Here is a 27,569-nt window from a genome sequence, read left to right on the forward strand (position 1 = left end):
TTCAGAAATTAAGAAATATATTTATTGATCAAACAACAAATTATAATGAAAATTAGATTATATTTGTGTTTTTTTTGTTTTGTTTTATTAGTTATTTGGTATCTCTCTTTTTTTTTCTATTGTTTGGGATTCATGGAGGGTACAAAGAATTAGGTTATACTGATTCCATTTGTTAGGTAAAGTCCCTCTTTTAATTGTGTCCTGCCTCCCTACACCTTGACATCCTACCCCGCTCTCCCCGCTCCCTCATTCCCTGTCCCCCACCATGTATTAACTCATCTATTGTCTTCATATTAGAATTGAGTACATCGGATTCTTGCTTCTCCATTCTTGTGATGCTTTACTAATGAGTTCGACCTCCTATTTGAACTGAATAATGTAAGTGCCATGTCAACACTTACAGTATACAGCTAGAGGCACACTTAGAAGGAAATTTATGGTCTTATTTTTTTTAGAGACCAGGTCTCTCTGTCACCCAGGCCAGAGTACAGTGATACAATTATAGCTCACTATAATCTCAAACTCCTGGATTCAAGTGATTTTCCCGCCTTAGCCTCCTGAGTAGCTGGGACTATAGGCACATGCCACCACATCCAGCTAGCTTTTTGCATATGTGTGAACTAAGAAAAGTAACACCTAGTTGCTTTGGGCACGTATTTTTTTTTTTTTGGCAGTTTTTGGCCAGGGCTAGGTTTGAACCCGCCACCTCTGGCATATGGGGCTGGCGCCCTACTCCTTTGAGCCACAGGCAACATCCCATCTTTGGGCATGTCTTTATTCATCCGTAACAGATAATACTAATGGGCTGTTACTAAGAAAACATTTATTAACTAATACTAAGCACCTCAGTACAGCAAATGGCATACAACAGGTATTTAATAAGTGATAGCTGTTAAGGAGTCCTATCTACTGCTTCAAAACAGTTATTTGTATCTGTCAGCTTTAAGAGAGTATAAGGCACCCTGGAGTTAGAATAATTTCGAATACCTCTTTTTATCTGCTCAGTACCCAGTGTTTGCTTTGTATGAAATATTTCATACATTTATATTGTGATGTTTTTGTCCCTTCCAAAATTAACATCAAAATTTAATCTCTAAAGCAACAATATTAAGAGGTGTGGCCTTTAAGAGGTGATTGAGTCATGAATTGTGATTAGGTGTTCTTACAAAGGGTTTAAAGGAGGGAGTTCACCCTTCTTGCCCTTCTGTTCCATCTCCCATGTCAGAATGTGGCCTTCCTTCCTTTGGGAGAGGGCAGCCACAAGGCTCCATCTTGGAAGCAGAGATCAACCCTCACCAGGTACCAAACCTCTCAGTGCCTTGATCTTGGAATTCCCAGCTTCAAGAACCATGAGAAATAAATTTCTACTGTTTATGAATTACCAAGTCTGTAGTATTATATTTTAGCAGCATAAACAGACTAAGACATATGTTAAATGGGTTACTGTAATTCTTTGGTTAGATCTGTTTTAACCTGGACTGTAAGCATACATGCTAAAGTATTTTAAAATGTTATTTTATCCAAGGAGGTAGTATATTTTAATTCCTTTTTTGCAAGATTCATGACAATATTTTATTTATTTATTATGTGTTGAAAGGAAAGTTGTATCTATTAAAAAGTAAAATCAGAAATGAGTCTTCACGTAGTCTTAGTGCATGAGAAGATTGCTGTCTCAATATTTTACATTTCTTCATCCTGTGACTTAAAAAATATAAATTCTCCTTTCAGTCATGTTTTGCCTTCAAGTTTTTAAAATAGGAGTCTGCATCCTGTAAAAGAATGACAAAAACATGAATCAATACCTCCTATTTTCTGTAGTTTTTGACAATTAAGTCCTTCTGTTTTGAGGAGATTTATCATTATGATTCACTGTTAAGAATCCTAACAAAGCTTGGGCAAATGTTTAAATTAGGATAAAAATGACAAATAAAATTCTGGATATACATGAAAGTACTTCTAATGTTCTTAGTATTTCCTTATCTCCCCAGCTGATACAATTAGCATTGGTTAGCGTCTGCTCATGCCATTTCTTAAATACTAATTCTCTAATAGTAAGTGCTCTTATGGATCAGCGTTTTATCCACACACTGACTTGCCTTAATAAATACAAAGGACAAGTCAGAGTATGTAGAACTGAAATATTTGGGAGATAGACTCGAAGTATTTATGAACTTTTAGTATATTAAGAATAAAATGAGGCAACTTGATAATCTCTAAGATGTCAGGTTTCATTTGGGAAGATATGTATTTACTAATTCCAAAAATTGGTACTAAGAATTACAATAATACAAAATTCAATGTAGCCATTGTTCTTAATTCCTAAAAATGAAATATTCATAAAAACAAAGTTGCAGATTTACTGTTCCTAGCCTGAAGGATAGAAGCAAATTCAAGTATTATCAACAAGTACAGTTAGCATGGAATAAGCTATACTGACACTCTCTTAACTTAGACGTTTATAAACATGCCAGTAAGGAAATTAATACATATAATAGAAAATAATGGGGGAGGAGAGGAGGAAAGAGTAGAGTAGAAAATAGGAGAGGGCGGCGCCTGTGGCTCAGTCGGTAGGACGCAGGCCCCATATGCCGAGGGTGGCGGGTTCGAGCCGGGCCCCGGCCAAACTGCAACCAAAAAATAGCCGGGCGTTGTGGCGGGCGCCTGTAGTCCCAGCTGCTCGGAAGGCTGAGGCAAGAGAATCGCTTAAGCCCAGGAGTTGGAGGTTGCTGTGAGCTGTGTGAGGCCACGGGACTCTACCGAGGGCCATAAAGTGAGACTCTGTCTCTACAAAAAAAAAAAATAATAATAATAAATAAAAAAAAAAAAGAAAATAGGAGAAACAGTTTTTTAAAGTTTCTACAGTTTTGTGTAAATGAGGTATTATCTCCCAAAACTAATACTGAGAAATGAGAAGATGTACAGTTTATTATTAAAAAAACACTAAAGCAATAAGAGACCGCCTAATAAGCAATATTTTAAAGATGATTTTAGCAAGAAGACCATCATTTTTTAGAAAAGGCTGGATGTAATCAAATGCTAGATACTTTGTAAACGAAATAAAATAACCTACATGTGGATATTTCTGAAGAACAGGTGCTATAATGGGACTGAAATTTTCTTTTTCCCTCTGAAAGAATTATTTCTGTTAATGTATTCTTTCTCTGTCCTATTCATTGAGAATGTGAATTGATATAAACATTATGGGAAAAATATAGACATTCCTCAAATAATTAAAAGTAGAATTACAATATGATCTAGCAATTCCACTAATCATATATATATATTCAGAGGAAATAAAATCAGTACCTTGAAGAGATGTTCAGCTCAGCATCATTCACAATAGCCAAGATACGGCAACATTACATATATATGCAACAGGTGTTTTATATTTAAAAATATACGTGGATATATGTCCATATATAACATATAATGGCATATTATGCAGCCTTAAAAAAGATGGAAACGTTGCCATTTGTGACAACAGGGTGAACGTGGAAGATGTCATGCTAAGTGAAATAAGCAAGATATAGAAAAACAAATGCTGTTATGATTTCACTTATGCAAAATCTAACAAAAGTCAAACTCATAAAAGCAGAGAGCCCTTGGTTGCCAAGGGCTGAGAGATGGGGAAAATGAGATGTTGGTACAAACTTTCAGTTTGTAAAATTAATAACTTACATTATGGTAAGTTACGGATTTTAAGGATCTAACATAATAGCATGGTGATTATGGTTAATAATATTACATTGTATATTTGAAATTTGGTAAGAGAGTAGATTTTAAGTGTTTTTACCACACACAGACAGGTAGATGTATAAGGTGTTGAGTATGCTAATTGATTTTCGTAATCATTCTATAATGTATATGGACATCAAATCATCACAGTATACTCCTTAAATATACACAATTTATGAATTATAAGAAAATCTTTGATCTTTACGTAATCAAATATCTTGCTACTATCCGACTCGGGACAAAAAAGGAAAAAAAGGCACAATAGCTCATGCTCTATCCCCATAACAATCCTATGACTAGGTACCACCATAATCGTTAATCTCCATTTTATAGATAAGGAGATTGAATGATAAAGAAGTAACTTGTTTAGGTCATAGGGCAGGCCTGGGGGAGAGCTGGGGTTTGAACCCACGCAGCCGTATACCAGGCTCCATTCCCTGCACCAGGATGCTGTGCTGGTGAGGTGGACTTTCCCTCCCAACTCGTATCCATCCCTGGGCACAAAGCCACTGTATCAACTGTCCACCACATTTAAAACTCAGTTGTAATCTTTACTGAAGCACTGCCCTTAAAACCATCCCACACTACCAAGTGCCGATATTACCAAAACACTTATAAGGGATTTGGCCCAAAACAAACTGGTCCACAGTCCAACCTGATAGCAAATGAAAAGCCCCCTTCTTGAGCTTTCAAGCTCTGGACGTCGTTGTGTATCATGAAACAGTATGATAACCATTTAAGTCTCTTGAACTATTTTGTTGTGTTTTGTTTTTTGCTTTTTTCCCCAACTCATTTTCACTGTCCTGCAAAAAGTTGGAACACAGTTAAGTGTCTAACAATTAGTGGATTGCTTAAATATTGGTACGCTATGTGACATATATAGTATGATCCTGTTTTATAATTCTTTTTAATGTTTCAATCCTTATGGACCAATTTGTAAAAAAGGTGGTAACAAGAAAGTTGAAAGACTTTAACAACCTTTCTTTGCATGACCATAATCTATAATTTTTGATTTATAACTCATTACATTTCCTGTGTTGTTTACACATTAAACTCCTGATGTTTATAATTTTCTCAGAAATAGTTAATAAAACCCCTCTAACTTCTATAAGAATGAGCACTGAGAGAATGATTAATCAACATATCTTCTTAGACGTGGGCATAAGCACAGCTTAAACGTATGGAGGACTTCAGGAATGAGGTAAAAGCAACCAGGACCACACAGTGTACTCATTCATCTGTTTTAAGAGCACAATATGTGCTTCTACAGGAAAGCAGAGGGACTGAGGTGCGCTGAGTCCTGGGAGAAAGTGGGAGGAAAGGCCAGGTGCCAATTCAAGATGATGATCCCTGCACAGAGACTGGTGGGATGAGTAAGAGTTGGAGAGGAGAAACAGTAGGGAAATGGTGTCTTAACATGTACTGTTCAAACAGTTAAGTGCAGAAGAAAAAACAGCAACCTTTGATTTGATTTTACCTTGTAGAAAAACCTCTCTAAAACTAGTAATAATTTATACAAAACCATCAGATAACACATAGGGATAGAATATTTCTTAGTTTTGTTTTTTTTTTTTTTTTGTATTTCTACTTGAGATTGGTGTAGGGCTAGTAAGAAATTTTTTTACACACTGGAAAATTTTGTACTTTCCCAGAAGACTGATACATATTATTAAGATAAAACATAAATTCGTCTTACCACACCACTCTTAAAGTTCTCGATCCTTTTCTTCCCTAACTTGCCGGTTATCCAGGAGGCCAAGGCTGGCATATACTGCCACAAGTATGCCATTAACAAAAAAGGCTGTTCTGCAATCCAGACTTCTTTCAAATCATTGGCCATGCTGATTAACATCAGCCGCGCACAACGACTGGTTGCCATCTTGTGGGACTGGTCTCCACTATTGCCTACAGACTAAGAAAATTCAATAATTAGGTGAATTCTGAGTATTTTTCCAAGCTATTTCACACAATTTTCAAGCTGGAAAGGACGCAGAGGGAATGGTTCCTTTCATCAGGCCTCATGCCCTGTAGGAGTCCCCACAGGTCCTGATGAGGGTTTATCAATTATTTGTAGTATCTTGAAAAGTCTAAGAGAAATCATACACTTACCAGATAAGATTGTGCAAGCGAAAAGATGAAGGTTCTTTGCTTTTAATTAGAATTGCATCATCTTAATGTGTTTAACGATAATTATACAGAAAACCGCCATAGCTGACCGCCTCCCTATACTGACCACCTCTTTAAGTTGACCTGATTTTTATAAACTAGATATGCACCACATGCCCACATCAGTACACTAGGTCTAGTTCCTTGTGTTGACTAGTTTGCTACAGTCCCTTGGGTAGTCAACTTACAGAGGCTCTACTGCAGTGGTTCTCAACCTGTGGGTCGCGACCCATAGGAACTGTATTAAAGACTCATGGCATTAGGAAGGTTGAGAACCACTGCTCTACTGTATTATTACTTTAGTAATAAAAATCAAATTATTAAGACATTCATTTAGCAAATGAAATGTCATAAACATGTAGTCCCTGGGGATTAAATAGAGGAAGAAGATAAAGGGTTTCTCGGTAGTGAAAAAAATCTCTTCTATAATAGTGGTCACATAACAGTGGAATACTTAATAAGTGGTATCTTAGCACTTGTATTATTAGCCTTTATTTAAACAGGATGCAAAGCACTATCAGCCTTAACAATTTTCATCATACTCTGAGAGTTGAGTTTTGTGAATAAGTCACACAAAAGCAGTTCTAACACAAAAACTCTGCTATGTAGTGAGACACCACCATTATAGGTAGTCCCCGGGTTACAAACAAGATAGGTTCTATAGATTTGTTAAGTTGAATTTGTATGTAAGTTGGAACAGGTACATTTACCTATTACCTGTAAGTATTCTGAGTATTTTTCCAAGCTGGACGTAGAGGGAGTGGCTCCTTTCTAAGTACAAGTCGTACATCAATCAGATGCCTCTAACTCAGGGACTTACTGTCATAACCTCAGTTCATAAGTTTGAGTTGTATGTAAGTCTGATGTTTGTAACGCAGAGATTGCCTGTATATAACTAGTAATGAGTTCATATTATTGCCAGCCACAAAGGTTTATTTACCTTTGTCACTTCCTCAGTCATGGCATTCTTCACAATATCTGACTGTACCGGTCCCGGGCAGATGTTAGATACTGTTATACCTGGGTATGTGGCATAAAGTTCAGTTCCGAGGCCATTGAAAAAACCCTAATGGGCCAAAATAAAGAAAAAGAAAAACCAGACAGGATTAAATACAAACACATACCTCGCAATTTAACAAAATATATTCTAAAATGCCTGAGCCAAGGATGGGTAACGTAACTATGTGACTGGAGGTGACCTAGAGTAGACATCCTCAGCTCTCCCAGGTACAAGTGGCTCACTACGTTAGAGTGGTGGCCCTTGCCATCAGTGATTTTTATGAAAAGCATGTAGGATAATATTTAGAAATAAACATATCCCACATCAAGCACACAAAGTGAACTCAGTGTGAGGTTTTTGTTTTTTTTTTTTAATTGTTGGGCATTCATTGAGGGTACAATGAGCCAGGTTACACTGATTGCATTTGTTAGGTAAACTCCCTCTTGCAATCATGTCTTGCCCCCAGAAGGTGTGGCACACACCAAGGCCCCACCCCTCTCCCTCCTTCCCTCTCAGTGTGAGTTTAAAATGGCTTGCCTTTTTTTCAGAGGCTTAAGGGACCTGGTCCCCCCGGGACACACACAGAGTTTGGCTTGCCTGGAGTTAAAAATTCCACAAGCCCATTCTCTGAAGCTGTGCACCCTGTAAAACCTGAGATCAAAGGGCATGCCGCCCTTCCTCAGAGATACGGGCCAGAGGGTTGACATATGCTAACAACATATTTTCAGAGGTCTATAGGTGCTCTGCCCTGAGGAAAAGACACAGTCTTACTTCATACTGAGTAAACTGAGTGAATGCTTAAAAATATTCTTCCATTAACTCTGTTCCCGAGGCTACTTTCTTTTTTATGATTTTATTTACACACCTGCCCAGAGATTAGTCAGTGTCTAGAAGAAGATGTTTACTACAAAAGTGATTATGTTGATGTAGTAACAGGATATTTCCTTTCAAGTTGATTTCAGATAGGTAAATTGAGGTAATGGTGAAAATAACAGATAATAGATTAAGTGTGTACATGACTAGAAAGGTATAAAATCAAACCCCTAAATAAAGAACTTCGCTACACGCCATCCCATCCCATGTAGTCTGTTTCTTGACTTAATTATTACAGGAGCGAGTTTATACCCACGGCAAAGCTGCTATTCATCCGCATCTTTGGTCATGCAACAAAGCACATACTAGAGAGATTAGGTGGAAAAACCTAAAGGATCTGCTACACCCTCCCGCCCACCTCATACCAGGCTTCATGCCCCTGCTCCAAGAAGGGTACGTGTTTTCCACTGAAAATCACGTAAGGTGGGTTTCCTTTCATTCCCCAAAGTGGCTAAAGAGCCTATGTTCTGGGCAAAGGGAAGCAAAAGTGGATTGGTACTTCCTGGAAAGTGTCATAGAGAAAGAATCAACTTTTTCCATTTACATTATTTTAACAGAAGGAATCAGTTTCAGCTAACATCTTTTTTGGGACATAAGAGGGCACATGTCTAATTTAAAATGTGATATGGGGGGAGGAGACAAGATGGCTGACTGAAGCCAGCTTTCCACAGAGGCTCCCGTTCAGAAGGAGAGTTAAAGGACAAAAATTCAGCAAGTAACCTGGTGGATTTGAGCTGCACTAAGAGAGAAGGTTGTAGAACGCACATCAACCCCGCTGAGGCGAGCTGCAACCACAAGGATATAAACAAAAGGTTCAAAATCCATCACCAAGCGGAGGGGAGTCCCCTCCCCCATGAGAACGGCTCAGAGTGCCCCACAAACAACCGGTCAGAGTTCAAAGGTCCTCCCACTACACTCCACGGGAGAGACCCCCTAAAAACTGGACCTACCTCCCCTACTAGGGTGCCACGGCGTCCTCCTGCCAGGCATAAAACTGTATAAACTGTATATAGTCTCTACCTGGAATTCTGAGCTCCCAGCGCTCGCCTTCGCTCACACTGGGGTCTGGAGGCCAGTCCCTGTCAGTCGGCGGAGAGGGGACTGCACCAAGGTGGCAGTTCCCTGAGGCACAGTGCAACAGCCATCTTTTGGTGACAATACGGCCAGGCATAAAACTGTGTAAAGCTGTGTGTGTTCTCTGCACGCAACCCCAGGCTTCCAGCGCTACCCGCACTCCCCTCTGCTCTCGCTCCAAGGTCTGGAGGCCTGTCCCCCAGGGGTCCAGACTCTTGGGCGATTGCTCGAGGGGTGTAGACAGTGCTGGGCTGCAGCCAATCGGTGCAGACTCTGGGATACGGGAGTGGACAGAGGATGGTTGGCCGGAGGGGAGCTACACCGGAGCAACGGTTGCCTGAGCCATAAGGCAGCAGCTCTCTCTTGCTAGCAATACGGCTCACTACAGAATATTCTGAAGCCACACCCCCTGTCTCTTTGGGCAACCAGAGACTCTGAGTTTCCCTGAGGCAACTCCAACTTGCAAACCAGGGAAACTCCCAGGGCGGGGCTGACCCAGAGATCCGCTTTACTAAACCTAAGACGCACCTGGCCCTCAGGGGATCGTCAGCCTATAGACAATACAAGAGCAAAGACAAGCTGATTTGGAACTCAATTCAGCTTCTCTTCTGCAGGGGAAACACAGAGTTGTTCTGTTCTGTTCTGTCAGTAACATTAATCAGGGGTGAGACTGGACCTGAGTGAAAACCCCTCAACCTTCATCTAGCGCCCGAGGTTGTCAGGCCTCACCTCCTCCTGCTGGAGAGAGGCAGAGCGCAGCGGCCTGGCAGACTTCCTTGTGATTCAGGCAGGTACAAACTCCTGGAGTACCGATTCACTACAGGCAACTGGGTCAGCCAACTGCAGGGCTATCAGTGACTGGGTGTGAAGTGGTGCAAGGTGGGGAAGGAGGCAGCAACCTTCCCAGCCTGATTTATAGGCTGGGTGGCTTCTCCTGACTCCAAGCAGCACTGGAGCAAGCCACACCAGAGTAGTCACCAGACCCCTGTGATCCAGTTCCCAGAGACCTCTTAAACTCTCTCATCCGAGACAGGTGCAGACGGAGACAATTGATTTGGACATTTTTGAACTGAACCAATCACCTGAGGACAAATCAGGTGGTGCCCTAGGTGCACGGTGGTAGGAAGGTTTGATTTTTCTTTTCCAACTGTTTGCCGGTGGGGGGCGGGGTGACTTAATTGCTGATATTTCTCCACAGCTGAGACTTCAATCCAAAGTATCTATTTCACTAGGGTGGAACAGAAACCAGCTGAAAACAAGGCAGAACCATTTAGCCCCACCACACCAGACAGGGCCCCAGTTTCTCAGGCCACAACACTGTACGGGCCCTCAACAAAGCCCCAGGGGAAAAAATCAGAGGGAGTAAAACAACCATGGGGCAGAATCAGCGGAAAAACTCTGGTAACATGAATAACCAGAATAGATCAACCCCCCCAAGGAAAGATATGGCAGATGCAATTGAAGATCGCATTCATAAACAACTGGCTGAGATGTCAGAAATCGAATTCAGAATTTGGATTGCAGACAAGATTAACAAAGTGGAATTAGGAATTCGAGGAGAAATTCAAAAGTTGTCTCAAGAATTTAATGAATTTAAAGACAAAACCACCAAAGACTTAGACACACTGAAGCAAGAATTTGCAGCCCTCAAAGATATGAAAAATACAGTAGAATCCCTCAGTAACAGAATGGAGCAAGCAGAAGAAAGGATTTCTGACATTGAAGGTAAAGCCTTTGAACGCTCCCAAACTCTCAAAGAGGAAGAGAAATGGAGAGCAAAAATGGATCACTCTCTCAGAGAGCTCTGGGATAATTCGAAGAAGGCAAATATCCAAATCATAGGAGTTCCAGAAACAGATGAACTGGCCTCGCTGGGCACAGAGGCCCTTCTGCATGAAATTATGAAAGAGAATTTTCCAGACATGCCTAGAGAAACTGAAATTCAGATAGCGGACAGCTTCAGAACCCCAGCACGACTTAACCCCAATAACACATCCCCAAGGCATATCATAATTAACTTCACTGAAGTTAATATGAAGGAAAAAATCCTCAAAGCTGCCAGGAGAAAGAAAACCATTACCTTCAAAGGGAAGAAAATTAGAATGACTGCAGATGTCTCTGCTGAAACTTTTCAAGCCAGAAGAGGGTGGTCACCGACTTTTAATCTCCTAAAGCAAAATAGCTTTCAACCCTGGATCTTGTATCCAGCTAAACTGAGTTTCATTTATGATGGAGAAATTAAATACTTTAATGACATTGATATGTTGAAGAAATTTGCCATAACCAAACCAGCTCTTCAGGATATTCTCAGACCTATCCTCCATAATGATCAACCCAATCCTATACCACAAAAGTAAACTCACTCAGAAACTTCGGATCAAACTCCAATTTCCACACTGACGAAAGGATTAAAAATGCCCATTGGACTTTTGAAAAACTCGATACCCAAAACTTCACCAGACTTATCAATATTCTCCATTAATGGGAACGGCTTAAACTGTCCTCTAAAGAGGCATAGGTTAGCTGACTGGATACAAAAACTAAGGCCAGATATCTGTTGCATACAAGAGTCACATCTTAACCTAAAAGACAAATACAGACTCAGGGTGAAAGGATGGTTGTCCATATTTCAGGCAAATGGTAATCAGAAAAAAGCAGGTGTTGCAATTTTATTTGCAGATACAATAGGCTTTAAACCAACAAAAGTAAGGAAGGACAAGAATGGTCACTTCATATTTGTTAAGGGTAATACTCAATATGATGAGATCTCAATTATTAATATCTATGCACCCAATCAGAATGCACCCCAATTTATAAGAGAAACTCTAACGGACATGAGCAACTTGATTTCCTCCAGCTCCATAATCGTCGGAGATTTCAACACTCCTTTGGCAGTGTTGGATCGATCCTCCAACGAGAAGCTGAGCAAAGAAATCTTAGATTTAAACCTAACCATCCAATATTTAGATTTAGCAGACATCTGCAGAACATTTCATCCCAACAAAACTGAATACACATACTTCTCATCAGCCCATGGAACTTACTCGAAAATCAATCACATCTTAGGTCACAAGTCTAACCTCAGTAAATTTAAAGGAATAGAAATTATTCCATGCATCTTCTCGGACCACCATGGAATAAAACTTGAGATGAGTAACAACAGGAATCTGCATACTCATACAAAAACATGGAAGTTAAATAACCTTATGCTGAATGATAGCTGGGTCAGAGATGAGATTAAGAAAGAAATCGCCAATTTTTTGGAACAAAATGACAATGAAGACACGAATTATCAGAACCTCTGGGACACCGCAAGGGCAGTTCTAAGAGGGAAATTTATAGCACTGCAAGCCTTCCTCAAGAGAACGGAAAGAGAGGAAGTTAACAACTTAATGGGACATCTCAAGCAACTGGAAAAGGAAGAATATTCCAAACCCAGTAGAAGAAAAGAAATGACCAAAATTAGAGCAGAATTAAATGAAATTGAAAACAAAAGAATAATACAACAGATCAATAAATCAAAAAGTTGGTTTTTCGAAAAGGTCAATAAAATAGATAAACCTTTGGCCAACTTAATCAGGAAAAAAAGAGTAAAATCTCTAATCTCATCAATCAGAAACAACAAAGATGAAATAACAACAGACTCCTCAGAAATCAAAAAAATCCTTAATGAATATTACAAGAAACTTTATTCTCAGAAATATGAAAATCTAAAGGAAATTGACCAATATTTGTAAGCACATCACCTTCCAAGACTTAGCCAGAATCAAGTGGAAATCTTGAACAGGCCCATATCAGGTTCGGAAATAGCATCAACCATACAAATCCTCCCTAAAAAGAAAAGCCCGGGACCAGATGGTTTCACGTCTGAATTCTACCAAACCTTTAAAGAGGAATTAGTACCTATATTACTCAACCTGTTCCAAAAGGTAGAAAAAGAGGAAGACTACCCAACACGTTCTATGAAGCAAACATCACCCTGATCCCCAAACCAGGGAAAGACCCAACAACAAAAGAAAATTATAGACCGATATCACTAATGAATATAGATGCAAAAATATTCAACAAGATCCTAACAAACAGAATCTAGCAACACATCAAACAAATTATACATCATGACCAAGTTGGTTTTATCCCAGGATCTCAAGGCTGGTTCAATATACGTAAATCTATAAATGTAATCCAGCACATAAACAAATTAAAACACAAAGACCATATGATTCTCTCAATCGATGCAGAAAAAGCTTTTGATAATATCCAGCATCCCTTCATGATCAGAACACTTAAGAAAATTGGTATAGAAGGGACATTTCTTAAACTGATAGAGACAATCTACAGCAAACCCACAGCCAATATCATATTGAATGCAGTTAAATTGGAATCATTTCCACTCAGATCAGGAACCAGACAAGGCTGCCCATTGTCTCCATTGCTTTTTAACATTGTAATGGAAGTTTTAGCCACTGCAATTAGGGAAGAAAAGGCGATCAAGGATATCCATATAGGGTCAGAAGAGATCAAACTTTCACTCTTCGTGGATGATATGATAGTATATCTGGAAAACACTAGGGACTCTACTACAAAACTCTTAGAAGTGGTCAAGGAATACAGCAGCGTCTCAGGTTACAAAATCAACATTCATAAATCAGTAGCCTTTATATATACCAACAACAGTCAAGTTGAAAAAACAGTTAAGGACTCTATCCCATTCACAGTAGTGCCAAAGAAGATGAAATATTTGGGAATTTATCTAACAAAGGACGTGAAAGATCTCTATAAAGAGAACTATGAAACTCTAAGAAAAGAAATAGCTGAAAATATTAACAAATGGAAAAACATACCATGCTCATGGCTGGGAAGAATCAACATAGTTAAAATGTCTATACTACCCAAAGCAATATATAATTTCAATGCAACCCCTATTAAAGCTCCACTGTCATACTTTAAAGATCTGGAAAAAACAATACTTCGTTTTATATGGAATCAGAAAAAACCTCGAGTAGCCAAGACATTACTCAGAAATAAAAACAAAGCAGGAGGAATTACGCTACCAGACCTCAGACTATACTACAAATCAATAGTGATCAAAACAGCATGGTATTGGCACAAAAACAGAGAGGTAGATGTCTGGATAGAATAGAGAATCAAGAGATGAATCCAGCTACTTACTGTTATTTAATCTTTGACAAGCCAATTAAAAACATTCAGTGGGGAAAAGATTCCCTATTTAACAAATGGTGCTGGGTGAATTGGCTGGCAACCTGTAGAAGACTGAAAGTGGACCCACACCTTTCACCATTAACTAAGATAGACTCTCACTGGATCAAAGATTTAAACTTAAGACATGAAACTATAAAAATACTAGAGGAGAGTGCAGGGAAAACCCTTGAAGAGATCGGGATGGGCGAGTATTTTATGAGGAGGACCCCCGGGGCAATTGAAGCAGCTTCAGAAATACACTACTGGGACTTGATCTAACTAAAAAGCTTCTGCACAGCCAAGAACACAGGAAGTAAAGCAAGCAGACAGCCCTCAGAATGGGAGAAGATATTTGCAGGTTATGTCTCTGACAAAGGTTTAATAACCAGAATCCACAGAGAACTCAAACGCATTAGCAAGAATAGAACAAGGGATCCCATCGCAGGGTGGGCAAGGAATTTGAAGAGAAACTTCTCTGAAGAAGACAGGCGTACAGCCTTCAGACATATGAAAAAATGCTCATCATCTTTAATCATCAGAGAAATGCAAATCAAAACTACTTTCAGATACCATCTAACTCCAGTGAGACTAGCCTATATCACAAAATCCCAAGACCAGAGATGTTGGCGCAGATGTGGAGAAAAGGGAACACTTTTGCACTGCTGGTGGGAATGCAAATTAATACATTCCTTTTGGAAAGAGATATGGAGAACACTTAGAGATCTAAAAATAGATCTGCCATTCAATCCTGTAATTCCTCTACTGGGCATATACCCAGAAGACCAAAAATCACATCATAACAAACATATTTGTAGCAGAATGTTTATTGCAGCCCAATTCATAATTGCTAAGTCATGGAAGAAGCCCAGGTGCCCATCGATCCACGAACGGATTAATAAATTGTGGTATATGTACACCATGGAATATTATGCAGCCTTAAAAAAAGATGGAGACTTTACCTCTTTCATGTTTACATGGATGGAGCTGGAACATATTCTTCTTAGTAAAGTATCTCAAGAATGGAAGAGAAAGTACCCAATGTACTCAGCCCTACTATGAGACTTTTCACATGAAAGCTATAACCCAGTTACAACCTAAGAATAGGGGGAAGGGGGAAAGGGAGGGGAGGGAGCGGGAGGTGAGTAGAGGGAAGGGGATTGGTGGGATTACACCAGCAGTACATCTTACAAGGGTATATGTGAAACTTGGTAAACAGTCTGTGAAGCTAGTGAATGATGCCCCATGATCATATCAATGTACACAGCTATGATTTAATAAAAATAAAATAAAATAAAATAAAATAAAATGTGATATGGAGCAGTGGGGAACGGAAGAGCAGAGAGAGGGAAGGAAAGGAGCGAGGGGGTGGGGTCTTGGTGTGTGCCACACCTTTGGGGGGCAAGACACAATTGTAAGAGGGTCTTTATCTAACAAATGCAATCAGTGTGACCTGGTTTCTTGTACCCTCAATGAATCCACAATAATAAAAAAATAAAATAATAATAATAATAAATAATGTGATATGATTGCTTACTGAATGACTTTTATAAAACCAACTAGATCCTTGAGACTTAAACAGAAATCTACTTCCCCTAAATCTTCTTTTCCTAAATTAGTAAGTGTCCAGGCCTGCATTGTTATAAGGCTGGGCAGCACCACAGTACATCTGCATATGATCTGATAATATCAAACTGCTCCCAGCCGTTAAATGCTGACCCTGAACTAACACCAAGCCTATGAGGGCTGACACATTGTGGAGATGGACTAAATGAAATGCTTACTAACTGAATGGAAAACTCCCTCACATTTACCCTATGCCCCTCTACAGCAAACAGGGAGAGAGGACACCAAGCAAGCCCACACACCAGACACAGAAGGAAATAGGCTGTTCAAAAAGAACATCGTGGTCTCCAGTTCAATCACTGGTATAAGGAAGTAGAGTCTCAACCTGCAACACCTATCAGAGGATCAAATGTAGTAATAGGACTGATTCTGACAGAGCAGGCCAGACAGCTCGTTTATTTTACTGGAAACATCCCACAGGTCTTACGAGATTCTTGGCACCAAGCAGTTGGGGTAACTCCCCTCCATCTGCCTGCTTCATGCTTGCCCATTGCTCTACAGGATGTGACTGGTAACCCAGTTCTAAAAATGAGGAAATTGCTAGTATAACATTCCACTTCACCGCTCTCTGCAACTGTGTGCTCTTCACAGCAGCAGGAGCATGTGCTAAAGAACCAAAGCTTCAGATTTTCAAGGGACTGTGATGACCATCGGCTGTTGCATCTCGTTATTCCAACGGTGAAACATTCTACTTTAACTTTCAACAGCATTACATATAAATTCTGTGCCTCTTTTCATCATTCTCCTCTTGTTGGCTTTATGATCTCTGCATATCTACTCTTAATTAAAAATTCATTCATTTCTAATATTTAATACCTCATAACTTATGCAGCCCAAATCAAGCTTTTCTTGTAGCCTCTACCTTGACTTCCTTCTTCCAATGAAACCAGAGTGAACCGAGTCAAAGCTTTTCTCAGTAGGGGTATGAGGCCCAGGGTTAATCATTCTGAGGGCAGCACCTATTTCTGACATGCATATATAATTACACCAGGATAAATAAATGCCAAGGACAAAGGGGAAGGAAAAGAAGTCACAGAAATAGAGAGGAAAAGTACATCATGAAGTGCATGGGGAAGGAAAGAGGAATAACCCCCCAATCTGCCATAAAGATGTGGTGGGAATAAGGACAAGCTAATGGTGACACGTTAACTAGACAGTACACTGGTGAGCAGAGAACACATCTTACTGTCTCCGTGTCCCTGAGATCTGTTGTAGGGCATGGTGCAACTGTTCAATACATGTTTGCTGAGTAAGTTAGAAGTATGTGTGGCTCAAGTCATTTTTAGCATCTCCTGGGGATGGTCTCTACCTAAGGTCTCCTTGGGTGTCTTCTGTGTCTACCCACATTACTGCTCAATTCCAGTGACCTGTGCAGTGACAACCACACCCTCACACACACCCAGTTCTCTCAGAGCTGAGTTTGAGCAGCCTTACCCGAAGAGCGTGCTTGCTGGCACAGTATCCACTGGAAAGGGGTGCAGACATGAAGCCCATGAAGCTGTTCACGGTGACAATCTTCCCTTGCTTCCTCTCGATCATGTGGGGCAGGACACACTTTGTCAAGGACACTGTCCCTAAGTAGTTAAGCTCTATTAGTTCCTTGTAGACATCCAGGCTCGTATCCACACACATAGAACGCTGGGACCTTCCACCGTTGTTGACCAGGATGTCGATCTAGTTAAATAAAATCAGAAAAGGGCTGCTCTGGGATATCCTGGATTAACAGATCACAGACTTTTGTGGATAGACTGATAGAATTCCTAAGGATAGCTGGTTATCAACAGACAAGGGTACATTTCCAAAAGTCAGCAATTAAAGAAGATATAATAAAAATAAAATAACTAGACTTTTATGGAAGGTAATAATTGTCATAAAAATAAAAGTAACCATAATTTATAGCTTCTGTTGTTCCAAATAGAGGAATTAGTACTCATTAAGGTATAAAAAGTACCAATTACATTAAACCAAAAACTCAGAGATTAAGAGGCCAAATTCAGGGGCCTGATCTCACTGCACGGGCCCCACTTGCCCAAACTCTTTTCCATGATAGGAAAAGCTACAGATGGGAACCTCTTCTGTAGTTACTATAGCAATTTAAAATGCCACTTACCTTCCCGAACTCCTGGAGAACAGCTTTGGTAGCCACTTCATGGGAACTTCTGTCGGTCAGGTCAAGGGGCAAAACAAGTATATCTTTTCCTTTTAAGTTTCCATTCTCTAAATAAACATAAAAATTAGCCATAGTTCAACCAAGTTCCAGATATTCCCACTGAAACCCACACTACATCAGGAGGTAGCAACGAACATTTCCACACGGCCCTGTGCAAATTCCTCCCAATGATCAGGAAGAAGGCAGCAAAATACAGAAACATCTTATGAGACAGAAATCCGGCTGGCTTCACAGGAAGGGGAATGGCATGCTTCAGCTTGAAAATATACAGTCTAACTTTAGAACAGATTCTAGCCGAAATCAAGATTATATGACAAGCTAATAAAAAAAAAAGTTTTAGAGTGATTTCTTTAGAAGTGCAGAGGTACATTTGCTTTGCCTTAAGCTCACAAAGTGTTGTTCTTAAACACACATATAAAAGACAACAATTTGTACTTAAAATCACTTAAGAAGCTCAGGGCCCTCCAGCCAAAAGACATACAGAAACTTCTCTCCAGAGGCTAAGGATTCTAGGAGGTAAGCAAAGAAATGGACACACGCCTGAAACTCTCAACCAAATAACATAACAACCTGTAACGGGCCCTTTCTATTTCTGTTCACCAAAAGACCTGAAACAAATTTTCCTGGGCTCTAACCTTGAAATACAACAAGTAATACCAGCAATAAAAATAAGTAAATATAGAAAATATAAGAGGTATAGAGGCTTCGTGGACAGGAGTTAATTGTGAAACATCAAATGAATCAAAACAAAGGGAAAAGTTTGCACTGATAATCTGAAAGATAAAAGGAAAGCAAGCATCCTCACTGCGGGTAGCAAAAGTTGACGTGGTTCATTTACTGTGCCAGTGCAGTGCAAGTCATAGCAGTAGAGAAACAGCTACCCTAAGAAGTAGCCAGTGCAAAAACACAAAAGGCCTTTGAAAACAATATCCTGGAAGAGGTCTTGTTGTCCTGCTGAGCGCTGTATGACAACACACTCATTTTTGAGTGGGGAGCTCAATCAGTTCAAGAAAATTTTTTAAATGACAGGTAGAGACACGACTCCCCCAAATGGTCTTTGGGAAAATACAAAGTTATCTCAGTTTAGGTACTAAATGTCCCACGAGAAATAATAACTTTATTACCTGAGGCTGCTTTCTGTGTGAGCATTGCACAAAACCTTGATTAACACTGGTGCCTTTTATAAAAATATGAGAGATACTGACTCAAGTTGCAGTTTTTAAACCTAATTCCATTCCTGTTCTTTTTTTTGTGTGTATTTTTTTTAATTTCAGAATATTAAGGGCACACATGTTTTGCTTACATACTTTGTTTTTGTACAGATTGAGTCAAAATTGTATGTCCTTCACCCAGATAGACTGCACTGTACCCAACAGGTGTGAATTTTGTTGAGATTCACTTCTCTCTGTGCACTTAACTGCTGATTGATTAGCTCCAGTTTGGTATTGAGCACAGATGTTTGTTTCTCCATTCTTGTGATGTTACACTTAGAAGAATGTTCCTAGTTCCATCCAGGTTGTCACAAAAGATGAGACAGCCACTTTTTTATGGCTGAGTAGTACTCCACGGTAATGCATATACCACATTTTATTAATCCATTCATGGTGGGCACATGGGTTGTTTCCATATCTTTGTGATTGTGAACTGTGCTGCTATAAACATTTGAGTGAAGATGTCGTTTTTATAAAATCACTGTTTTTCCTTTGGTTATATATCCAGCACTGGGACTGCTAGATCAAATGGTAGGTTTACTTTAAGTTCTTTGAGGTATTTCCAGACAACTTTCCATAGAAGCTGTACTGGTTTGCAGTCCTACCAGCAGTGTAGAAGTGTTCCTTTCTCCACCCAGCATCTGTTATTCTGGTAGTTCTCACTGGAGTTAGGTGATATCTCATTGTGGTTTTGATCTGTATTTCCCTGATGATTAGAGACTTTTAGCATTTTTTCATGTGTTTATTGGCAATTAAACCATCTCCATTTGAAAAGTTTCTGTTCGTGTCTTTTGCCTGCTTTATAAGGGGATTGCTGGATTTTTTTTCTTGCTGATTTGCTTGAGTTCTTTGTACACTCCGGTTATCAGCCCTTTATCAGACGTATAGCATGTACTATTTTCTCCCCTTCTATGTACTTTCTATCTATCGTGTCCTTGGCTATGCAGAAACTTTTTAATTTGATCAGGTCCCACTTGTTTATTTTTTCATTCCTGTTCTTTTATCCTATGTAACAAAGATTCTTATTTCATCTGACTTTATCTAACATCTGACATTTTAGCAAAATTAGTAAGGATCCTTCCTGGGTTTTTTTCTTTTTTTGGAGACAGAGTCTCATTTTGTCGCCATTAGTAGAGTGCCGTGGCCTCATAGCTCACAAAAAGTTAGCTGATCACTTAAGGATGTGAGATAATTGGTGTTTACACCCTAATGCCAAAAGTTAGTGCAAGAAGAGAGAGGAAAGGTAGCGGGAAAGGAGAAGAAAAAGGCAACAGCAGCTAAGTAAGAGAAGACAGGAAGAGGTGGCTCTGCAGCCAAGTGCCTGGAATGCCAGGATGTACCCCACTCTTCCCTCCACAAGTCCCAAATTACATGTGAGTTGGGAATTTGATTCATTTCTAGGAAGCACCACTGCTATTTTATATTTACTTACCAAGGCATCTTCTTTTCACCCTTTCTAGCTCAGACACTCTCCGGGCGGACAGTACAAGAGAAACTCCTAGTTTAGACAACTGGTAAGACAGCTCCTCGCCAATTCCACTCGAGGCCCCCGTCACCCACACCACCATATCCGTCAGCTCCCATTCTGTTGAGGAAAGGGTGGGAGAGAGAGGAAAAGTACACTACATCAAAGATTAGCTAAATTAACTAATTAAGTACACTACAAAAGATCAGCAAAACAACCACAACAAAAGCTTTAAACAATACCACTGAACATGAAGACATACTAGGTGGAGCTCAAAATTTTAAATATCCTAAGGAAACATCTCTTACTGACTTTTGTTTTTTGAAGCATGAGTACAAACCATATTAGTAACAACTATCAAAATGATATTTTTGTATTCTAGAACCTTGGTGAGTTTTCTACACTTTATTTTATTTATTTATTTATTTTTGTAGAGACAGAGTCTCACTTTATCACCCTCGGTAGAGTGCCATGGCCTCACACAGCTCACAGCAACCTCCAACTCCTGGGCTTAAGCGATTCTCTTGCCTCAGCCTCCCAAGTAGCTGGGACTACAGGTCTACACTTTATTTTAAAGGTAAGCCTCATAACCCATGGTGTCATGCCAAGGCTCCGGTTATCTATGTATTTGATAAAGAAAAGTAAGGCTAAGGGAATTGTAAGTCACTGTCCAACTCACTCTCCTTTTCCATAAAATGAGGGAGTCAGATTCGGTTAGATGACACTAAAGGTTCCACACAGTTTTCATTTTTTTTTTTTTTTAAATAGGGTCTTACTCTGTCACCCTGGATGGAGTGCATGGTGCCATCATAGCTCACTGCACCTCAAACTCCTGGGCTAAGTAATCCTCCTGCCTCAGCCTCCCAAGTAGCTGTGACTACAGGCACCTGCCACCAGGCCCAGTTAATTTTTCTATTTTTCGTGGAGATGGGGACTTGCCCTTGCTCAGTTTGGTCTTTTCTCACCTGGCCTACCAAAGTGCTAGGATTACAGACAGGAGCCACTGCGCCAGCCAGGAATTTTAAAGTGAAATTTTCTCCATTTGCCAATCTCATCTACTGTCTGTCAGCTAAAGGTCATCTTGTCAAAGTGCTTCCCAAATGCCTGAGCTTTCCTCTTAGGAGGACACAGTAATTTACACAAGAGGAAATGCTGTAGTCCGCTTGTTCAAGTATGTTCCTGTTAAAAACTCTAAAAATGTAATAGTACCAAAGCAATGACAAGTGGCTTGTTCTACTTTTGTCTACTAAAAACCTTATTTGCACTCCAGGAGATGATATCTACTGTCTATCCAAACCAAAAAGTCACTGCTATGCAAAGTTTCTGTGTGCCTTTATGTTAAAATAGATGCTACTTATCAAAAATAGCAAACTATCCCTTTACATCACACTTATGATTTTAGATTAGAAAAGTTAGAATCAGGAAATAATTATACTGTTTTAGTCTAACAGTTCTAAATCCTAACTGTGGTATTAACATGACAAGCTCTGCCAAGGTTCAAATTCTGGCTCCACCCCACACAGCACTGAATGCTCCCATGTGAGAACTCAATCCCTTGATTTTCCGTAACTGGAAATGTGACAATAAAATACCTCATAGGACTGTTGAGAGAAATGAGTTAATAACATGGAAAGCACTCAGAGAAGTATCTGGCATATAATCAGTTATTTAGCAACAATGTAGCAATAATAACCAGCTATTTAGCAACAAAATTTAGGAATAATTATTGCTGAAATTCTTTAATAGATGGACTTTATGGCAGCAAAACATAGAATATTCACTTAATAACTTGGGTGTTCTAATTTCTCCAACCAGGGAAATGGGGTTACAACCCTAATTCTAATGGGTTAACATTTTTCATTACTTCCTATGTGCTTAACACATTACCTATTAAATGCCTCATAAAACCTTACAAACTAGATCTTTTTATCGGTTTTACAGAAAAGGAAACAAAACTTTATAAAGATCAGTTTACCCCTAGCACTTGTACTTCCAGCTACTTGGGAGGCTGAGACAGGAGGACAGCTTAAGCCCTGGAGTTTAAGGCCAGCAGCCTAGTCCCTAAAAAACTCCCACTAGACTGTAAATTCCATTAAGGCTGGGCCTGTTTACCTTGTTCCTGTTGTGGCCTCCATGTCTGGCAGTGACTGGAATACACAAAGAACTCCATAAATGACTACTGAATTAACCTAACCACCCTGGCAGAGCTGGGATACGGACCCAGGAATATCTAGTTCCAAAGCCTGCCAAAGTCCACTATGCTTTGCTGCACACATTGAAATACGATCAATATTTTAAAACTCAACTGTTTCTTAGACATTTGAAAAACACAACTTGTCCTCAAGAGAAAGGTTCCTTGGAAATATCTCAACTGAAGATAAAAACATCGGGCGGTGCCTGCGGCTCAGTGGGTAGGGCAACGGCCCCATAAATGGAAGGTGGAGAGTTCACACCTGGCCCCAGCCAAACTGAAACAAAAAAATAGCCGAGCATTGTGGTGGGCGCCTGTAGTCCCAGCTACTCGGGAGGCTGAGGCAAGAGAATCACCTAAGCCCAGGAGTGGAGGTTGCTGTGAGCTGTGATGGCACGGTACTGTATCGAGGGCGATAAAGTTAGACTCTGTCTCTACAAAAAATAAATACATAAATAAATAAATAAATAAATAAAGGCAAAAATATCCCCAGTGCTATGTCTGGGCTACAATGCTTTCCTGTCATATAATGTACTTTTGTGGAACGGTACAATTAAGCAACCTTCCTGTGGACCTGACCAGGGACAACAGACGGTATATTCAGAAAACTTTTTTATTGAGCACCAACTTTTGTCTCCCAATTCTACAGAATCTGACATATATAATGGCCTCCTTTAAAAAGCTCCTAAAAGCAGAATCTTAGAATTGCAGAAAAACATAAAGTTCAACCCCCACCGCCATTTGAGAAATCTCTCCTTAGCCATTGAGGAAGAGGAAGCTAGTTATCTGGAAGGGCCTGCTCCTTTTTTAAACGAGTGGACTCACTCAAGGTTCTTGCTTATAATGATGGGATACGCCTTTGAATTCAGGGGGCAGCAGCTATGGAAATCAAACCTGTCTTCCCTGGGACAATGCCTCCCAGCTGTTAGGGAAGACAGCTGTCATGCTTTCCCTAAGGCCTCTGTCTCTTGCTTCTCCAAAACTAAATAAGCCCGTTTCTGCTATCTGCCCCCACGACAGGGCACCAGGTGTCCTCACTCTTGTGCTCACTCCCCTCTGCGTCAGCTCTAGTTGGTCAATGTTCCTGTTGAAGGGTGCTGGCCGGGGTAGGGCACAGGATTCGGGAGGGTCTCGCCTGGGAGGACGTCATCACTTCCCTTGTCCCCTGCAAGGCAGGTCTGTGAGGGGCCAGCTCTGTGGTGGGCTCCATCATCGCTGTGTCCCCAGAGCCCAGTGCAGGGGCCCACACACACAAGCAGGTATTTCGGAGACAAATGTTGTTCTCCGTTGTTACTTCAGACACTGAACATCCAGTCTACAAATGCAGCCTGGGCTTGCATAACCTTTCTGGCTGCCACTTCACAGCTGACTCAGAGGGAGTTACTGTCAACTATAACCTGAGTTTCCGTCCCATCTGCTGCTGTTGAAACTTTTCCTACTCTAACCCTGTGCCATGGATTTTTCTGGAACACTTTGATATCTAAAATTAGTCATCCTTAAATTTCACCCTGTAAGATCTAGGCTCGGAAATGCTGAGAATTTCTGAGGACACAGAAACAGGAAATGCTAGTTGCCTCCCTCCGGAGCTAGGGGACGAGGGCAGCAGACAGCCTTACTGTTTACCATGTATCTTTTCATAGTTTTAAATTTTGTGTTACATAAACACGTTGTCCATATTTTTAAATGGACAGAGATGCCAAGGAGGATCCCTTTTTTCTCTTTTTATCTTGCTTATCTTTCCACCTAAGCTCTTCTGGAAATCTGAATCTGTCTCCATGTTACTTTTATACTTTTTTCTTTATCACTCCCCACCCCTTCTAGGAGTCTTTTAAAACATTGCTTCCTGGGCGGCGCCTGTAGCTTAAGGAGTAGGGTGCCAGTCCCATATGCCAGAGATGCTGGGTTCAAACCCAGCCCCGGCCAAAAACCACAAAAAAAAAAAAAAAAAAAAAACATTGCTTCCTAAAATTCCCCCATGAAATTTTAATCTCACAGATATATTGTATATTTATATACTGTTCATATCTTTCTCTGTGCTTTATATATAAAAAGAGTTAAAGCTTATTAGTTAACACAGAAATAAGAATGACTAAGTTTAAAATCAAGTTAAAATTTAAATAAAAATGTAAAAACATCAAACTTTATAACCATTTGCAAATATCTTAATGTAACTTATTTAAACAGTAATGTATCAAATATACATGCAAATAATTTAGATTTAGATTTATTTAATTTAGATTTTTATTCTTTATTAGAAAATATAGAAATTTGCACTTCTATAACTATATAATAGCAATGTAATTAAATTTAAAATCTTTCAAACTGATTTCTCCAATAAAAGTAAAACAATTGAAAAAATTAAATGAACTTCTTAAAATTATTTTTAGAATTCATGCTTCTCCATTTTTGTGATGCTTTACTAAGAAGGAGGGTGGGGCCTTAGTGTGTGTCACACTTTATGGGGGCAAGACATGATTGCAAGAGGGACTTTACCTAACAATTGCAATCAGTGTAACTGGCTTATTGTACCCTCAATGAATCCCCAACAATAAAAAAAAAAAAAAAAAATTATTTTTAGAAACCTTAACTTTTAGCCTTTGCTTGATATAAGAAAATAACTTTTAATTTACTAGCTTAGAGATATTCATTTAGATATTGTCAACATTTTGGCACTTGACATAATTCAATGGGTTGAATAACTTTTGTAGAATTAAATAATAAAATGTAAACTATTTTTATTTAATTCTTCAAGTCCAAGTTAACACAAAAAGCACTGAGGATCAAACACAAACCACACCCACAAGGCAGACAATGGAGTCCCTAGGCAGGGGCATTCCATCTGTTTGAGATGGAGAAATCCATGTAGAGAAAGTCCTATGGCTAATAAAATTGCACAGGATTTGGGATTTCTGCTTAAAAGACAGAGAGAAAGTTTACCCATCACAGCCCTCTATCTGCCATAGTTTTGTAATGCAAATGTTGAATACATGTGCACGGATTTTCCATTAACTCAGTATCACTGCGGCATGTTATACCCAAGAAAAAAATACTATACTAATACTATACTTACTACACTATATTTCACTACCCTCTACACTACACTATGCTACACTGTACCACGTAAGATTTTGTCTGGTAGGACTGAGCTTTGGAAGGGGCACATAGCACTGCACTATCAGGTTTTTTTTTCCAGCCCTGAAGTACCAATTTTCACTTCTGAGATGCATATCACCCCCAGCCCTCACCCCACCCACTCAGAAAACATGGTCTATCTCCTGAGCTGCCGGTGCTATCACTTCCAAGTAAAACTCACCACAGACTTTGAGTTTTTTCTTCCCGGAACCTTGGTCCAGGGAAACCCCAATTACCCCAGTTCTTAAGGATCCAAAGTATAGGTTGGGCAGGTCATTTAGTTTCTCTCAGCGTCAGTTTCCCTGTCTGGAAAATAAGACTAATAATGCCCACTTTGTCAGAGTTGTCATAGAGGCTCGGGATTAGCGCACCTTGCACCGAGCACACAGCCCACCTAGCACACAGAATCTGTTTAGGAAACAAATATATTAAACATACGATCATCAAACACGAAGCAAGGCGCAGCTAGAAGTGGGAGAGGCAGAATGCCCTTAATATGCCAATAACGCTCTTCTCCAGGCAAAATGCCAATTCGATTTTTTACAGTGTTACACTTTTATACCGATGAGTAGGAAGGGGTAACTTGGAGAATTTTTTTTTTTTTTTAACGGAGTCTCACTATGTCGCCCTCGGTAGAGGGCCGTGGAGTCACAGCTCACAGCAACCTCCAACTCTTGGCCTTAAGCCATTCTCTTGCCTCAGCCTCCCGAGTAGCGGGGACTACAGGCACCGGGCACAACGCCCGGCTATTTTTTGGTTGTAATTGTCATCGTCGTCTGGCAAGTCCGGGCTGGGTTTGAACCTTCCAGCTTCGGGGTATGTGGCCGGCGCCCTAGCCGCTGAGCTACAGGCGCCGAGCCTGGATTACTGGGATTTTATTTCAGAACTCCAGGAGAGTTTAGAGTGGAGGGTAAACTAGTTCAGGAAGTAGAAAGACCGAGCCTTTGAGGCTCCCTTACAACCGCAGGGTACAGTTTTCCCAGTGTCGTCCTCCCACACTACGCCAGTGTCCCGAGGGCGTCCCGCCCGCTGCAGCGCTCTCACAGCGACAGTTAGGTGGCCCTGCAGGCCCGGGAAAGGCACAGCCTCGCCTCTCGGAAGATGCACACGGTGCGAGGGACCCGGGACTACCAAGGAGCCAGCGCGGACCCGGATGCGCCTCGGCCACTCCGAGCCCGGCCTCCCACTCGGTCGGGGCCGCGGCGGGTCCTCACCTGGGCGTCGCCCCTGCCACTCGGCCCACAGCAGCGTGAGGTCCCCGTCCGCCCGCAGGAAGCGCAGCAGCTGCACGACCAGCAGAAGCACCGCACACAGCGCCAGCAGCCAGAGCGCCAGCTCCCAGCTCATCGCGGCCGCCACCGCGCGGCTCCGGGGAACCACTAGCGGCGCCGGCGCCGCGCGCCGCCCCGCGGGATCCCGGCGCCTTCGCCCCGCCCAGGCGCCACCACCCCGCCCGCAAAGGCCCCGCCCCTACCCCGCCCCGCCCCGCCCAGGCACCTTCGCCCCGCCCACAGGGCCACGGAGGGAGGAGCCGCCGGGCTGCGCGACTATCGGCGAGCGCCTGGCGACCCCGCGGGATCCCGGCGTCTTCGCCCCGCCCAGGCCCCGCCCAGGCGCCACCGCCCCGCCCCGCTCCGCCCACAGGACCGCGGAAGGAGGAGCCGCCGGGCTGTGCGGCTCTGGGCGAGCGCTTAGCGACCCCGCGGGGCGACCGGCGTTGGCGGTGGGAC

General features: G+C 41.0%; 1 protein-coding gene across 1 annotated transcript; it reads right to left on the minus strand.

Moving 5' to 3' along the window:
• Nucleotides 1-27,272, minus strand: DHRS7 (dehydrogenase/reductase 7). The gene is made up of 7 exons (XM_053601942.1): nucleotides 27,054-27,272; nucleotides 20,484-20,636; nucleotides 17,781-17,887; nucleotides 17,105-17,344; nucleotides 6,842-6,967; nucleotides 5,432-5,647; nucleotides 1-1,769 (listed from the first exon to the last, which is right to left on the minus strand). The coding sequence occupies exons 1-7, from the start codon at nucleotides 27,184-27,186 to the stop codon at nucleotides 1,725-1,727; spliced, it is 1,020 nt and encodes a 339-aa protein (XP_053457917.1). The 5' UTR covers nucleotides 27,187-27,272; the 3' UTR covers nucleotides 1-1,724.
• Nucleotides 27,273-27,569: the final 297 nt, after the last annotated feature.

This window comes from Nycticebus coucang, chromosome 9 (assembly GCF_027406575.1).
Source record: "Nycticebus coucang isolate mNycCou1 chromosome 9, mNycCou1.pri, whole genome shotgun sequence".
In the NCBI taxonomy this organism is placed as follows: Eukaryota; Metazoa; Chordata; class Mammalia; order Primates; family Lorisidae; genus Nycticebus; species Nycticebus coucang.

Excerpts from the sequence above, each read along its gene's own strand:
- DHRS7 (XM_053601942.1), bottom strand. The coding sequence starts at position 27,186 with ATGAGCTGGGAGCTGGCGCTCTGGCTGCTGGCGCTGTGTGCGGTGCTT. Across the intron at positions 6,968-17,104 it reads CCAGCAAGCACGCTCTTCGG|GGTTTTTTCAATGGCCTCGG; the intron begins GTAAGGCTGCTC and ends TTGGCCCATTAG. Across the intron at positions 5,648-6,841 it reads TGACTGAGGAAGTGACAAAG|TCTGTAGGCAATAGTGGAGA; the intron begins GTAAATAAACCT and ends GAATTTTCTTAG.